The sequence below is a fragment of the Cupressus sempervirens genome, chromosome 11, assembly GCF_028749045.1.
Source record: "Cupressus sempervirens isolate cs-2001-9-10 chromosome 11, ASM2874904v1, whole genome shotgun sequence".
Lineage (NCBI taxonomy): Eukaryota > Viridiplantae > Streptophyta > Pinopsida > Cupressales > Cupressaceae > Cupressus > Cupressus sempervirens.
The window spans coordinates 659,455,048-659,471,395 of record NC_143128.1 but is presented as its reverse complement, the minus strand read 5'-3'; the positions used below and the strand labels follow the sequence as shown (position 1 = coordinate 659,471,395).

At 36.5% G+C, this 16,348-nt stretch overlaps 1 protein-coding gene across 3 annotated transcripts in view; it reads right to left on the bottom strand.

Annotated features, from left to right (window-relative positions):
• Positions 1–16,348, bottom strand: part of RAD5 (DNA/RNA helicase protein) — an 81,572-nt gene that overhangs the window by 40,138 nt on the left and 25,086 nt on the right. For all 3 annotated transcript variants that reach the window (XR_016359262.1, XM_089811865.1, XM_089811866.1), the window contains exon 12: positions 4,075–4,142. Coding sequence is in view for 2 of the 3 variants with exons in the window: in XM_089811865.1 (XP_089667991.1) it covers positions 4,075–4,142 (68 nt within the window). In the remaining variant the exon portion in view is untranslated. The remainder of the gene's footprint in view (positions 1–4,074; positions 4,143–16,348) is intronic.

Genomic DNA, 16,348 nt, shown 5'->3' with positions numbered 1-16,348 from the left:
TTCATAAAATAAATGTTTGCATGCAATGTGTCAGGTTGGAAGGCCTTCCCAATTACGGCCAAATACAATAGCAATTACAATAAAACAGTTTTGCAAGATCCAACCCAAACCCAAGCTAGTCCAAATCCACACTCTGGTAGAAACCTCTAAAGAAGATCTAAACTTGTGCTCGCAAGCCCACCAAGAAATCTGCTTGTTTCCCAAGCCTCTCGGTTCACAAACTCTCAACTCCGCCACAATCGTATTGTAAATTGCCTCACATTCAACATTCGATACATACTCAAGAAAACTCGCCCTTCAACTACTCTATAGTTCACACTCTGAACTGAATTTCACATGCTCCATCATAATGATTCACTCCACTCCAGTGAATGCCTTAAGACTCCACAAGACCCCCTCACTTATACCCAACTAACCCACAAGTCGGCCTAGCAATTACAATTTAAAATAAACCCTTACATTAAATGCCCATGCAAGCCACAAGTCGGTTGCAACACATTAAATACCTACAAACCAAATTAAATGCTCAAGTCGGCCCACAAACAACTCAGTTAACACAAAACCAAGACCAAACCGAGCATCAATGAAACCACACCGAGTATCAGCAAATCCTCCAAGCATAACCGAGCCCCTTCATTGACCAAGCATCAACCTCAGCATCAACAAGATTAGGAATCTCCCCAATAAGCTTAGGCATTTCAGCAACAACGACCGATTACTCTGCAAGTTTCACATTAGACTTCACAAACTGATCAAAACCAACCTCACATACCTTTGTTACCTCCTCTGCAACCTTGTTATGCCATCTTCTCTCACAGACAAGTCTTTTAACCAGCTAGACAACTCTCTTCCAGATCAGTAGACTCTAGCTCCACAAACATATATGCAACTCAACCATCCCGTCCTTAACTCGATCAACCAAACTAGCTTCCAACTGAACAGACATCTCAAAAAGCCTCTTCTCCACCACATCATGGAGTTTTGCAATCATCCTTGGGTCAAATCTTCTAGAGACATCTTCCAAGATCTTCACAAACCCTCTGCAACAAATCCTTGCCACGCTCCTTGTGACAACATCGAGTTGTTTGCAAGTCAGATCGCAACCCGCCACCTCGCATGACCAACCAAGAACAAATCGCAAGTCCTAGAAAACAGATCTGCAATACACATCACACAAACTCTCTGTGATCATGCTCCAACAAGATCAACCTTCCATCTTTGCATCCATCGATCCATCTGTAAGTCCTCTGCAATTGTAAGTTAGAACCACGATTTGCCACCTCACAACCAATTTATCTAAGACTCCAGAAAGAATAATCCACCACCAGATCAACTTCTCCCAACTCAAGGTCCTGGTGCAAACTGCCTCAACTTCAGCAATCTGTCTACACGCTCAGGAACAACCTTCGCTTTGACACCATCTGATGCAGTGCAAGGCAGGAGAATCCCCAAAGGAGATACCCCCAACAAATAACCACACAATGGAAACAACACAAGAATGCAAGATTTGATACCAATTCACAACACTTTATTCATAAAATAACTATTTACATTCAATGTGCCAAGCTATAAGGCCTTCCCAATTATGTCCAAATACAATAGCAATTACAATAAAACGGTTATGCAAGATCCCTCAAAATTCAACCCAAACCCAAGCTATGTCCAGATCCAGACTCTGGTAGAAACCTCTAAGGAAGATCTAAACTTGTGCTCGCAAGCCCACCAAGCAATCTCCTTGTTTCCCAAGCCTTAGCTACTAGCTCTACTCACAAACTCGCCCTTCAACTACTCTGTTGTTCCCACTATGAACTGAATTTCACACACTCCATCATAATGATTCACTCCACTCCAATGAATGCCTTAAGACTCCACAAGACCCCTTACTTATACCCAACTAAGCCACAAGTCAGCCTAGCAATTACAAATTAAAATAAACCCTTACATTAAATGCCCAAGCAAGCAACAAGTCGGTTGCAATATTAAATACCTACAACCCAAATTAAATGCTCAAGTCGACCCATAAACAAATTGGTTAACACAGAACCAAGACCAATCCGAGCATCAGAAAAACCATGCCGAGTATCTGCAAATCCTCCAAGCATAACTAAGCCCCTTCATTGACTGAGTCACTCAGTCAACACAGCAACTGAACCATGCAGTATAAGTCGAGCTCCCCAGTATATGTCGAGTTCTACTTCTTTGGTGACCGAGTACCTCTAGCAACCAAACTCCTTCAAAGATCGAGCAACTCAAGCAACATTGTAACCAAGCTTCACCGAACTCCCAGTGTGTCGATTTCTTCGAGCATCATCGAGTACCTTTGACGACCTTTGACAACCAAGTGCCCAAGCTATGTGGAGCTCCTTCGACAACCAAGTACCTCTAGGATCGCTGAGTCCATTGATCTACCGAGTTCTCAACGAAGAACTGCCAAGAGATGACCGAGTAACCTCTACCGAACACCTCTTCTTCAACCGAGTATCAGTCCAAGCACCCTCCAAAGCAACTAGCAAGCCTCCTCCCATGAACTCCAAAGTAGCCACCGAGCAAACCCAAGATGCTCCTACATTATATGTTTGAGCTATAGGAGAGAAGCCCAATAGATTCCTTGACTTCAAAAAGCATATTATAAATTATAATTATAATTTCTATATACAATGCTTTGAATGTGTACATTCAAATACTATAATTATATCAATTATTAAAACTATCATTGTTTTAAAAAGGCAATCATAGTTTCTATATTTTGAGATTCAATAGCCACCTACTAGAGATTTAACTTTGTTATATGCCATCAAAAAAGGTGGTTGTGAACACAGTCATACCACCCACTCCCTGTCATTGTAGTTATATCTCTTGGCATAAGAAGTGTAGTCGCCAAAATTGTGGGTATAGGAACAAGGTCATGGGAACAACAAAATAACCAGCATGTGGACTACAAGGTCATGGAAACAATAAAATAATTACTCTAACAAAAGGTGGTCGCGATCAGAGCACCTAGCATCTTAAAGAACATAATCAACCTTATCACATATTATCTTATCAAGAACCGGATTGTAAAGAAGAACCTTTGTACTTCCTAAAAGAATTGGCGGCTATTGAAGAAGAGATTAACAATGAAGGTCATATTCTCATTTCAACTCAGCAACTCAATCCTTATAACATTCTTGCAATTCTCTGATCTTCATACAAAGATGATGAAATAGATTATAAAAACAAAATCACCATTCCTCTAACATGTGTAAATGTTCTTTTTTGTTTTTGTAATTCTTCCATGTCAGTCTGTCATTTCTGTTCATTTATTGCTAACCAATGTAAAAAAGAAGTTAGCATCCTTATATCTATAAAAAAACACAACATAATCTTATTAGCAGCTATCAAATGGGGCACAATATTGTGCATGCCAAAACAAGATGCCTTGGGTGTGCTGTGAAGCTGTAAGAAAATCATTTAAATACAAATAGATGACATATGGTTTTGCTTGGGTAGATGCCTGGAAAAGGGAGGAGAATAAAATAAATTTTGATAACCGTACAACTAGAAATGAATATTAAAAAGAACATTCTAATTGCTTTGATTTCATTGCACATTTGTCAACCATCCAAACAAATGAAAGTCATTAACTACAGCAAGACTGAAACATGTCCAAAGTCCACACAAAATTCATATTATATCCACTTATTACAATATCTACAAACATCAACAAACAAACAATGCGTTTCTAATTTATTAGCCTTCTGAAGCGTAGCAGGCATGAGAAGCACCTGTCACATAATATGCATAAGCAAATTTGATGTTTCTTTATAAAATATATAAATGTAAGGCAGAAGCAAAATATACACATTATCCATTTTACTTATTCTTTTAAGGCTGCCAATATCATTTTGATCACAGATTTATGCAGATACTATTTCCTTGAAGAAACAGAGCCCTAGAAAAAATATTTATAACTTCAAAAGCTCAAATAAAATCAAAGCAGGTACACGAGTATGTACAAGATCATCTCTGGACATACAGAACAGTAATATATAATCTAGCTACTAAGGTAAAATGGGACCAGGCAATTAAATATACCATCCCCAATTGCTCCAAGGCTCAACACGAAGAAAGCGAAGAAGACTGTACACATCTTCCAAGTTATTCTGCACCAGTTAAAAAACAATAGCAATACTCAAGTTACGCAGAATTCAAGCAATTCAACAAAAAGGTCTAATCAATAACACAAAAGTGTGCAAACTACAAATACTTTCCCTTAAATTGCAGAAATTGCATAAATTTTTAACTTTTAATTTGCAAGAGTCCATCTAACAGGGATCTCCATCCTTCAACAATGTAGGTGCAAAGCAACATGGAATGATGACAACCAAACTATAAACGAATCTTGCTACTCATGTATAGCCAACTATTGGCTCAGTCAATACCTTCTGAGAACTGTTAGCTACTGTTCTATTATGGCAACATGTCACATCCCTCTTAACTACTATCCCACATTGGCAACATGTTACAATCCTCTTGTTCACTTATGCTTTGTTATGATTGTATTGATTAAATTATAAATAGATGCTTTGATTTCATGTAAATGCAATGGAACAATGGTTCATAATCTATACAGTATATGTGGAATGATTTTATGTTATGATCATAATTTTGATTTACATCTACACATATTGCACGGGTTAAATAATGGAAATGATTTTGGGCTAACTAAATTTCTTTGACCTAGTGGTTGCAGGGAGATCATAATCCTCCGAGAAAGTAGGAAAGGTATCATCAAGAAGGGAAGGTAAACATGATCATGAATTAAAAGCTAGGATACCGATTCGTCTCAGAAGGCAGAGGCTTCCGCATCGGATGCAGACGGATCCGAGATGTGTTCGGAAGCCCTGCGGGTGCTGGCCGGCCGTAGGCTCTGGGATGTGTCTTGAAGCCCTGTGGATGCTGGCTGGAAGCCAGCCGCAAGCTCCCGGATGCGTCTTGGCCGCAAGCTCCCCAATGCGTCTTGGCTTCAAGACGCAACCGGGAGCCTATGGCTGGCTTCCGGGCAGCATACGCAGGGCTTCAAGACGCATCCTAGAGCATCCACAGGCCCTACAACTGGTAAAGTGAAAAAAAAACCATTAAAAACATTTTATAAGACTTAAGTTGCCAATTAAACATGTGTTGTAATTGCCTTTTTAGGTTTTTTTTGCTATGAAACCCTAAAACAACCCTAAAGGTGGATATTGAAGCATCCACAACTCATTTTGGAACTTTGTTTGCACCTACAACCACTTCTCATTTGGTCTCTAGTTTTCATTGTCATTGTGAAGCCAAGTTCAGCATTTTTGAAGAGGATAAATCGAAGAGGGAGAGATAGCTTTCTCAAAGGAGTTTAAATCATTCAAGGTAATTGATCAATCCCATTCTTGAGTATTTAGATGAATTTTTTAGAGTTTTTGATTTTTTTTTCAAGTTCTTGAAGATTTCTTTATAGTTTTTTTTCAATTTTTTTTTTTGAAAGATACATAGAAGCAACTTTGGTATCTATTTTAGTCATTTTTTCTCCCTTCTTTCCACTTGTATGCATGATGTTCATAGTTGTTAAGACCTAATTAAAATTTATTTATTTTCTTATAGAATAGGTTGCAAAAAACTAGGCAAGAATGGATACTAGTGGTAGTGTTAGTCAAAGTTCAGTGGGGGCCAAGGAGGGGAGGGATTGATAATTTCAAAATTGATATAGGTTCATCTTTGTGGAGACATACAACACAAATATCACAAGTTTTAGGATGTGGCTCATACTATTGAAAGTGCAATTATTGTCAAAATAACAAAGGAAAACCTTTCAATAGCTCATATTCTCGAGTGAAGCTTCATTTTATGGGGCCCTGCTGGCAAAGGATTTGGAATGTGCAAAGGCAAAAATGGTACCCAAAAAAGAGGCCCATTGCACACCACATTTAAAATTCAAGGCAAGAGACTGCACTAATGAAGCTATTGCTCGTTGCCTCTATGTGAATGGGCTTCCTTTCAACTTGGTGAGATCGCCATATTGGAAGGAAATGGTGGCAGCAACCAAAGAATCACCCACTGACTACACAAGCCTGGGGTATGAAAAGGTGCATAGCACTCTATTGCAAAAAAAGAAGATACTTAGAGAGAAAGACCTTCAACCAATCAAAAAATCTTGGAAAACTTCGAATCTAACTATTGTGTCAGATGGTTGGAAGGATACAAGAAATCGGCCACTGATTAATGTGATTGCAGTTTCCCCCAAAGGAGAAGGCTATTGATTGTGAGGGGCAAGTGAAGGATTTCGAATTCATTTCTAGAATTCTCATCAAGGGCATCGAGATGGGGGGTAGTGAGGATGTGATACAGGTGGTTGCAGACAATGCCAAAAATTGTAGGGGTGCGGGTACTTTGGTTGAGAGTCGGTATGAGCATATTTTTTGGACCCCATGCACTGTTCACTCCCTTAACTTGATCATGCAGAGGATTGGCACTGAAGTATAGTGGGTGAAGAAAATATACAGAGAGGGGGGAGGACATACAGATGTTTGTGACCAACCATCACGTGTCACAATCCATTTTTAGAACATACTCCAAATTGGAGTTGCTGAAGGTAAATTAATTTTTTTTAATTACTAAATTTCACGGTTTTGTAATTTAATTAAAAATTAAAATTTATTATTATATTGTCAATTGACATATTGTTAACTTGCTTAGGTTGCTGATACCCATTTTGCATCTCATACAATTGTTATGAGACGACTCCTCAAGGTAAAAGCTGCATTAAGCCAAATGGTCATTGGTAATCAATGGGACGTATGGTTGATCTCAAATTCAGAAAGAGCACAAAGGATCGGGGATTTGATCTTGAATGAGAGTTGGTGGGCTCGTGTGGCATATGTATTGGATTTGACCGAGCCCATCATGACTATGCTCCGTTTTGCTAATACAAATACAACTTGCTTGGGGGATGTGTATGACGGCATGGACACCATGGTTGAGAAGGTAAAACATTCTATACAAGCACATGAGAGTGACCCCACACAATGGGAAGCCTTATGCAAACAAGTGCAAGCAATTATCCACCATCGCTGGAATAAGATGACTACCCCATTGCACCTCCTTGCATATGCCTTATCTCCTAGGTACTATAGTGAGGAGCTAGTTGGTATGGTGGGTAGAGTTGCACCATTTGCGGATGAGGAGGTTGCTGAGGGGTGCCACAAAGCTCTTACAAGACTCTTCCCACTGGAAGAAATGCATGAAAAGGTGAGGGAAGAATTTGAGTTGTTTGCTTTAGGGTTAAGGCATTCTCCATTTGCACTAAAGGACCAAAATAGAATAGGAGCTATCACATGGTGGTACATGTATGGTCAACCTTTCAAGCATCTTCAACCTCTTGCAATCAAGGTCCCATCACAAGTAAGTTTTTTATTTTGTTTTCTAAATTTGCTTTAAACTTTTATGTTTACACTTGCATTCTAGAATTTAGTGTTTCACACATTCTTTAAAATTAATTTGCTTTTCATTTGTATGTTTTGTGACAACTATCTAGGTTGCTAGTTCTTCTGCTGCTGAAAGGAATTGGAGTACATACTCCTTACATACTCCTTTATTCATTTAGTGAAGCACAACCAATTGAGCTCCAAGAAAGCTGAGGACTTGGTCTTTGTCCACACCAACTTGTGTCTTTTGTCACATAAGAATGATCATTACAAGGAAGGGGCAATTAAAGCTTTGGGATGTAGCCCCTGAGTGCGCAGATTTGGATGCAACACTTCATGATCTTATTACAATTGGAGACGGTGATGATGATAGCGTGGCACGTGGTGCATCTAGCATAAGTGGAACCATGTTTGGTTCAAATGATCTTTCAGCAGTTGGAGATGATGATGTGAATGTGGATTTTCTTGCGAATCCTTATGATTCAGAGTCAAACTCTGATTGATTGAATCTTCAATCATTAACTATGTTTTTATTTTGTTGGAATCTTGAACATGGTCCATTTGAACTTATTGTCTAAGACTAAATGCTAATGTTGGACAAGCACATATTGAAATTGATATATCATATGAATTTTGAAATATCTTGAATTCTAGTAAAGGGTTAAGTATCATAGATTCATAGTCATACTATCAAATAATTTTTTTTTGTATACTTCTTGCATTTCTTTGCATATATTAGTATATTTGATATTTCTTGCATTTCTTTGCATATATTATATATATAATATATATTTATATACATTTTTTCAATATAGATACACATTTCCTCCTGCATCTGCATTGAAAAAAAAAGTCCCCACATCTCGTATCCGCTTTCGGAATCGGCTTCGGAATCCACATTTGAATCGGTAACTTAGATTAAAAGCTATCTAAGTTCCTAACTTGTAAGCATTGGCTAGGTCAGGTTTGATACTAAGCCCAAAAAAGTGAATTGTGTTCTAGGTTTCTATATCTATCAAACCTAGATAGTTAAGTGATTAGGGTTTCACCTAAACTAGACTTATGACATGAGTTTAGCCTTTGTTTACAAACCTCTAAATATATGTTAAATTAATCAAAATATCTGGATTTAATCTTAATACTTTGTTAATAAATTCATTTTGTTTATATAAGAAATATATGGGTATATACATAGTATGTATAAACACACATGCTTTAAATGTGTGCATTATTAAACTAATAAACACAAAAATGAATACACGTAAACATAAGTATTGAATCCTATTCCCAATTAAGAAAGATTGAATTTCACTAAAGAAACAGTACAATCTAATTCATATCATACTCTTCATAAATGATATAACAAATGGCCAAATGCCATAGGGGTAACGCAAGTTTGGACATATAAGTTATCGGCCACATGTGTAAAGGCTGCACTAACATTTATATTTTTAAACTGCTTATAAGATATTTCTTTATTCCTTGTGCGACAACAAAAGATATCTAATAGTTGAATCTAATTTTATCGGATAAATGAAATTGTAATTTCACATGTAGTTGAATTTCACTAAAGAAATAGTACGGTCTAATTCATATCATATTCCATTCATAAATGATATAACAAATGGCCGAATGCCATTGGGGTAACACAAGTTTGGGCATATAAGTTATCGGCCACACGAGTGTTAAGGCTGCTTTAAAGATATTTGCTTCTTCGTTGTGCAACGCCAAAAGATATCTTAGAATTAAATCCAAATTTATCGGATAAATGAAATTGTAATTTAATATGTAAAACAGCACTTGCTGCAGATTAAGAAATTGGGAAATTGATATGAATGCACATGGAAGAGATATTACTCAGCCATGTGGATAATAAAATCCAAGGCTTAAGCAATGATGAGAAAAGGTATTTGCAACTCCTTCAGAGTGAAGATATTAATGCATGTGAGAGAAGATTTGATAATAAACTCCCAAATTCAGTGAAATAAATTGCAAATCAAGTAAAATCTCCAAAACCGTTTTAAAAGAGGAAAATGGGGAAAAGTTTGAAGTCCAAATATTATATAGGCAGTGAGAAAGCTTAGTGTTAGAACACAGACACTTCTCTCACACGATGTCATTTTAGGTTTTTCATTCTCACAGGAAGAGACAGAGATGCAGCTGTGAAAGTAAAGAGTGGATTGGCAGAACGATCTTTCAACCTAAGCCAGAAAGGAAAACATATTTCCTGGTCACGAACTGTAGCTAATGTCTTTTCTATTTTTCATAAGGAATTACAGCCAAATATCATATTCCTGTCCACTATTAAAGCTGAATTACAGCTGAATAACATAATCCTGTCTACAATTAAAGCTGAATTACAGCTGACTATCATATTCCTGAAGGAATTACAGCAGACATACTAGACCGCTGGTTAGAGGTTATTTATGCTTGTTCAGCAGATCATGTTTTTCTTATTGTCAAATGTAAAGACAAAAATGATATAGTGGTTTAACAGATCACTTGTAAGCTAATTATAGCGCTGTTCTGGAAGCAAAGTAAAGGATATTTCTGCAAGAAAATTAGAATTGAATATAAACCAAATGAGATATTTTCCATTCTATTACTACAACCTCTAGACCTGATTACTGAGTCAACTAGAGACACTTTTAATCTGTCATGGACATCTATGTAATTCTATTCTGGATAACATTGAGCAATGTATAGGGAACTTGAAATCATGAGGTAATGAGATATTTACACTAGAGTATCTGAAATCACTTACTAGTAAGAGTAAACCAGTGTGTAGAGGGTTAAGTGGCAAGACGATCGGTATGTAGATGCATGAAGAAGGGAAGAGACAGTACATTCATGAGAGCATGAAGAGTAAGAAACGTCCACTTAACCCTTTACATACCAGGATTATTATCATCCAAGGTAATGCTTAATGGAAAGCAAACCTAGACCACAAGCTAACATATAGTAGAAACAATAATTTGGTAAATCAATACAATAAACAACCAAGAACAATTGATTAACATTACTAGATGTTAATGATAAGTATGTCCTTACATAAGTGTGAAAAAGAAAATGAATTTCATTGTTGTTCCATTGCATCCAGAGATTAAAAGATTAGGCGTAGGACTAGTTGAGTTGTGAATCTTGAACGAAAATGACCTTCTTAGATCAAGATGCGAGTTGTCTAACCAAGTCATGTAGGGGTTTGAACAAGTCTTCATGTCTTAATTGCACTTGCAACTAGAAACCTTGGCCAAGGTGACGACGCTATGTTATGCTAGTCTCAATAAGTTCAGTTGGTCGAGATACATTAACTAGTCAGAGATCATACTAGTTAGGAGTAGATAGGGTGTGTAACTGATTAGAGTTGTGTAGGAACCAAACACTGGGCTTTGATGGCTTAACCTATCAATCGTGTTACACCACTACAAAGGGCTGAACCACGTGGGAAGATCAATAGATCCATGGTTGGGAGGTAAAAAGTAAAAAACTATGATGGTATTTTCCCTCATTGTTACACTTGAGGGACAAAGGAATTTGGAGTGATTTCCAAATGCTTATACAATCACAGTAAATTTCTAAGCTTCTCTTCTACTTGATTGATGAAGTTATTTAGATAGAACCGATAAATGAAAAGATATCTTTCCTTAATATAAGCTTCCTATTTCATTTAAAAGATGCAAATTGATTTATTAGTAATATCTCTAGTAAAAAAAATTAGATTAGAATGTTTTAATGTTTTTCTTCTTAAATTTTGTATGTTAGTATTTGCATTCTTTCGGTTCAGTAGTTTAGTCATGTTACACCACAGAGCTAAAAGGTATAAGCTATGCCAAGTTGAATAAGACATTAATTTTCTCTTGGTTTTCAGAAAACTACAAGAAGCAGCAAAGTAAGTGTTGCAAGAGTTTCTCGTGCCAAAAGAAAAGCATACAGCTGATAGTATCAACTATTAAATCCTGAGGCCACCCACGCAACCAATCAACTCATGCTACCACATGAACAACTGTCCCCTGGCAACCCACAGTCCCAAAGCCCATTCAACACCAAGGCGATCAAATGCATAAAAATAGCATACTACTACCCTGTAAGCCAGTGACCAATTAATATACTTTCCTGAGCATAATCATGCATCTTCAAGACCTTGTGGTAAACTTCATATAATCACAAAACTACATCCCACCTTAACAGTGTCATCCTAACTCAAGCTTGCTAACCTACCTAACGCCATAAAAAACAGCTCATGATAAGGTGAAAAATTGGGAGTCTTTCACAGTACAATATTGCTCTGGAAGCATAATCAGTGTGCCATGCCCTAGCTCCGGCAAGACTTACCATGGAAAATTAAATAGAGTTGTTCATACATGTCCAGATAGAATCCAAATTTTAATAACAAGAAGCAAAGATAATACGCCAAAAACCAAAATATTGAATGGTTATAAAATTATGCATTAAAAAATGAAGTGGCCATTTAACTATTAAAGGAAATATGTTATGTTTCTATAGTGGCCATTCAGTTAAGATCTTTCCATTTCATACTCGGTTCTTATTTAGAATGTTTCTTTTCAGTCTTATGTTTTGTTATAGAAACTTTAGAATTCGTGGTTTCATACCTGAAATTAAGTTCCAGTAGTTTTTTACAATTTTTTACTCAGTTGCCGGGTAGTGCTGTTTAGGCCCGGGTCCTGGTAATGGTACAGTTTTGGTACTGGTTCTTCCAGGGTACTTCATGGGTTCTCTGTGGGTCCTTCATAGAAGGACACACAATGAACATGGGCACCCAGGAAGTACCCCAAGGCAGTAGGTCAGTTATGTATGTATTTCTCATTTGTTCATCAGCATGCTCTTTGTATCAGCTTTAGATAGTGTCTTGCAACAGCTTGCTAATATTATTCAAGTTAAAATTGGTCTATGTAATGCCCTCACTTTATGACAGTAGCGAACAGAAACCCACTTCGATTCATTTCAAGGTCAAGGATTGATTTTTTATTTTATTTTAAGATCTGAGTATATTATTGTTGATAGATTTGTATAAACCAGCCAATCGTTACGTTTTTTGATCATGTTCGGATTGATGTAAATTTGTAATGCATGTAATCTGAAACTATATTAGTAATACAATATTACAATTATTTAATTATAATTTTATTGGCCAATATGGATTTATGAGTATCACTCTTCTTTTGGTTATCATAACTTAGATGTTTGAACATAAATACATACATATATAGAGTCTAGACAAACCGGAATCCACAAAGGGGGAAAAATTTGTCATACCCACGTACTCTAACCCCGTATCCATACCCGAATCAGCAACTTGGATTTTTTATAAAAAATCGTAAGTAGAAGTTTTTTGATAATGTTTTCAGAACAGTTTTTGTTTTCCAGATCAAGAGTTTTCTGCATTTTCATCATTGTGAGCTTTTTTGCATTCTTTTTCTAGGTGTCAAGTGAAAATCTGTGGAAGAATTTAATTTCTACTTATGGGCGGTGTTTTTTATGTTGAGCAATGGATTTGCAGGCACGATTGGGCTGTGATTTTATTTCCATTGTTTTTTCTAAAGCTACTTTAAAGCCCAGAAGAAGTTTACAGACTGCATCATTTATTTCTCAGGGCACACACTATTTTCCCTAGCAAAACTTCAGTTTGTTCCCCACATTTTTTTCTTTTTGACAAAACTGCACAAAAGGAACTTTCTGGTTCTTTTGCGCTGCACATAGGGTTTTTTCTTAGATCTCCAATCTGAATGCTTTGTTTTGATGATTTTTAACAATAATAGGTTCTTGCAAATTGCACCTAGGGTTTACAGAAAAGAAGGGTTCTGTGAGCTGCATTTGTTTTCATGATTTTCTCCCAAAAATCATGATTTTTCTGATGTTAAAGGATTTTATTGTTTTAATCATTTTTTCCCAAAAATCTTGGTTTTCTCTGGCCGTGGATTTTCTGTTATCTTAAGGTTTAATAAACAAAAAATATCGTTCTGGATTTTTCCTAAAAAAAGGTTTTGATGATTTTTGGAGCTGATCCTCGTGTCTCTGTATACGAGAAATAATTTTACTACCCAATATCATGCTGGAAGGACTATGGTAAACTTGGTCGGTTGGCTGATCAGAAGTTCAACCAGGTAGGGTCTCCAAAGCAGGCTCATGTAATAGAGCCTTTTGAAGAACCCTGTGTTACCCAGGGAGGTGTTTCCAGCAAAGTTTGACCCGTCCCTGTTTCTGGGACGTCCCGGAAACCCAATAACTTCCGGAAACCTTTCAGTGGTTGTCCTGTAAAATTAATGGTTCAATGAATCAATTCTGATAATTTGTTATATTTCCACTCTCGTGTTAACTCTAAAGTTAAATTATTTAGTACAAACATTATATGTTAAGGTTCTATAATTCATATAAGCATATGCTTTATTCAAGTTTTTATATGAATATTTAAAATTTCCCTATTAATTTAAAATTTTCCCTATTTTTTATATAGCTGTTCCCACTGCCATCCCCTGTCGTACCCTGCTCAGAGAAAAAAAAATTCCATCCTAGAAACCAATTTCCCCATCCCTTCATCCCAGAAACCTAGGGTAACATAGGAAGAACCTGCATATTATGTCAACTTTTCTATAGGGTAGTTACTAGAATGAACATTAAGAGAGGATGTTAAAGGAATCACGTAATGTTTCTATAATGGTCATTCACTTAGGATGTTTCCATTTCGTGGTTAGTTCTTATTTAGAATGTTTCTTTTCAGTCTTTTGTTTCTGTTTAGAACTTCGCTTGTAATCTCTTTTTAAGGAGTTTTTGTCTCCTTTGTAATTAATTCCTGAATGAATCAATTATTATTTCATTAACCATAGATGAGAAAGCAATACAAAAAATAAACATCTAAATAATGCAAAATCAAACTCAAAATTGCATCAATCTCTTGCAAATGTGTAAAGTACTCAAAAAATATTTATTTTGATTTATTCATAGTTTGATAATTGCTGACAGCAATTAAGACATTATGTTGCCATAAAGGAAATGCCAGTTTCACAAGCAATGAAATATTGAATACAAAACCCTACCATTGCCCTTGTAGTATTCCAAATGATATGGCCAATACTTATGTAAGTATTGAAGCATTAAGAATCATTGGGATATTCATTCCAACCATGCATTTAACTCCTACTTGAAATATAAGCCTTAAGGAAGACACCAAAGCACGAATCTGCCTTACTTTTTCAATGTTATAGCAACATTCAAACAAGTAATAATTCTCAAATTAAAATATAACCTGAGCAGGACTATCTTTTCTTCTCTGTATTACATATAGGAACATGTCACTCACTTTTCCCACAGGTACTTATGTAAGAAAAGAGACTATAACATAACAATGTTGCCACATGTTCGCTCAGATAACAGAAGTCACACAATTGCAAATAAATGGTCATCATAAGTCAAATTGGGCCATCCAAAAAGAGCCTCATTACAGGTCTTAAAGATCAAAGATGAGACATGATATTCAGATCTATATTCTCGTGATAAGCTGTGCTCATGTGAACACCAAGCACAAGAAGCCTACAATTGTGAGACGCAATTTGCATGACAAAACCTTGAATTTTAGAAGCCGTCTGGTGCAGGAACGCCTAGGGTTATGTGTTCACAACCCTCAAAATTTTGGTGTGTAAGACCCTATAAGGGTCATGGTTTGAATAAGAAATATCCTAGAGTCCAAAAAGTGAGTCCATGAAGGTTTTAGATGTGTTTGTTTGACATTGCCAAGGATGGGCAAAAATTTGTCATTGTAATGGCCAAAAGTTGTAATATGACCCAAATTTGGCATAGTAGGCAAATTAGCTCAAAAATACACAAAATGAGGTATATTGATGTTAGACATACTTAAGGGATAATTTCATGTCATTCTGCATCAGTAGGAGTCAAGGTTGTAAAGGGAAATAGAAAATTGCTCAAGTTGTCAAAATGTTGTCATGACAACATTTGCAACTCTGCAAAGTTGCATGACAACATTTGCAAGAAATATTATTTCAATCCAAAACAGTTAGGGACCCAAACCAACTGTTGGATCACAATGAGTGGACATTTTTAAGCCCTCCTATGACAATGTATAGAGATTGGATGGTGTAGTGAAGATTGAACGATACAGTTGCAGCATAGTTTTCTGGAAAATTTATCATAGTCCAATTGCAACTAGTGCCTAATGGATTAAATCTTCACACTTTGCACTGTGTATAGTTAGATTAATTTGTTCTCTTGATTTTCGTGTTTTGGTAAAGGCTTTTGTACATTTAAATTAGGAAAATAAAATTCAAGCTCTTCTGGCCAGTTTACTGGCCTGTTCAAGGTTTGGCTCAATAAAATGGTCCTATCTTGAATTCTCCTCTTGAGGATAGATAGTAGACCCCATGTACTTTATGTTCCCTTTTTGAGAAGTTCAGAAACTATGTTTTGCTATTTTTAACCTCTTACCCTAGGCGAGCTCTGCCATAGCCCGGCTAGGGAAGAAGAACAACAGTGAACAAATACTTGCAGGAGTTCAATTGTTTGTACAACCAATGCTATGAGGATGTGTGTTGGAATCTGAAGAAGCTCTTGTGATGAGTTGAAGTGTTAATGAATCCATTTGAAGGTGTTTTCAAAACATAAGTTGCTGATAAGCCTAGTTCTTTTGTAAATTGGCCCACTTAGGGTTTGGTGTTGTACGAACAGGCCAGGCACCTGAAACCCTAAAAATCTTTGAGTCTGCTCAAAAGGGCATCTGGAATGGTAGTTACGTAGCTTCCCTACCCTTCCTACACCCCCGGCACTTTCTGAAACTATCCTACTAATATTCTACTGTGTGCCCCACGTGTTGATCTGGAATTTAATAAAAGGTTATTGCTTGGATTGATTTTCGGAATTATTTTTATTGTCAAGTATTTCTGAAT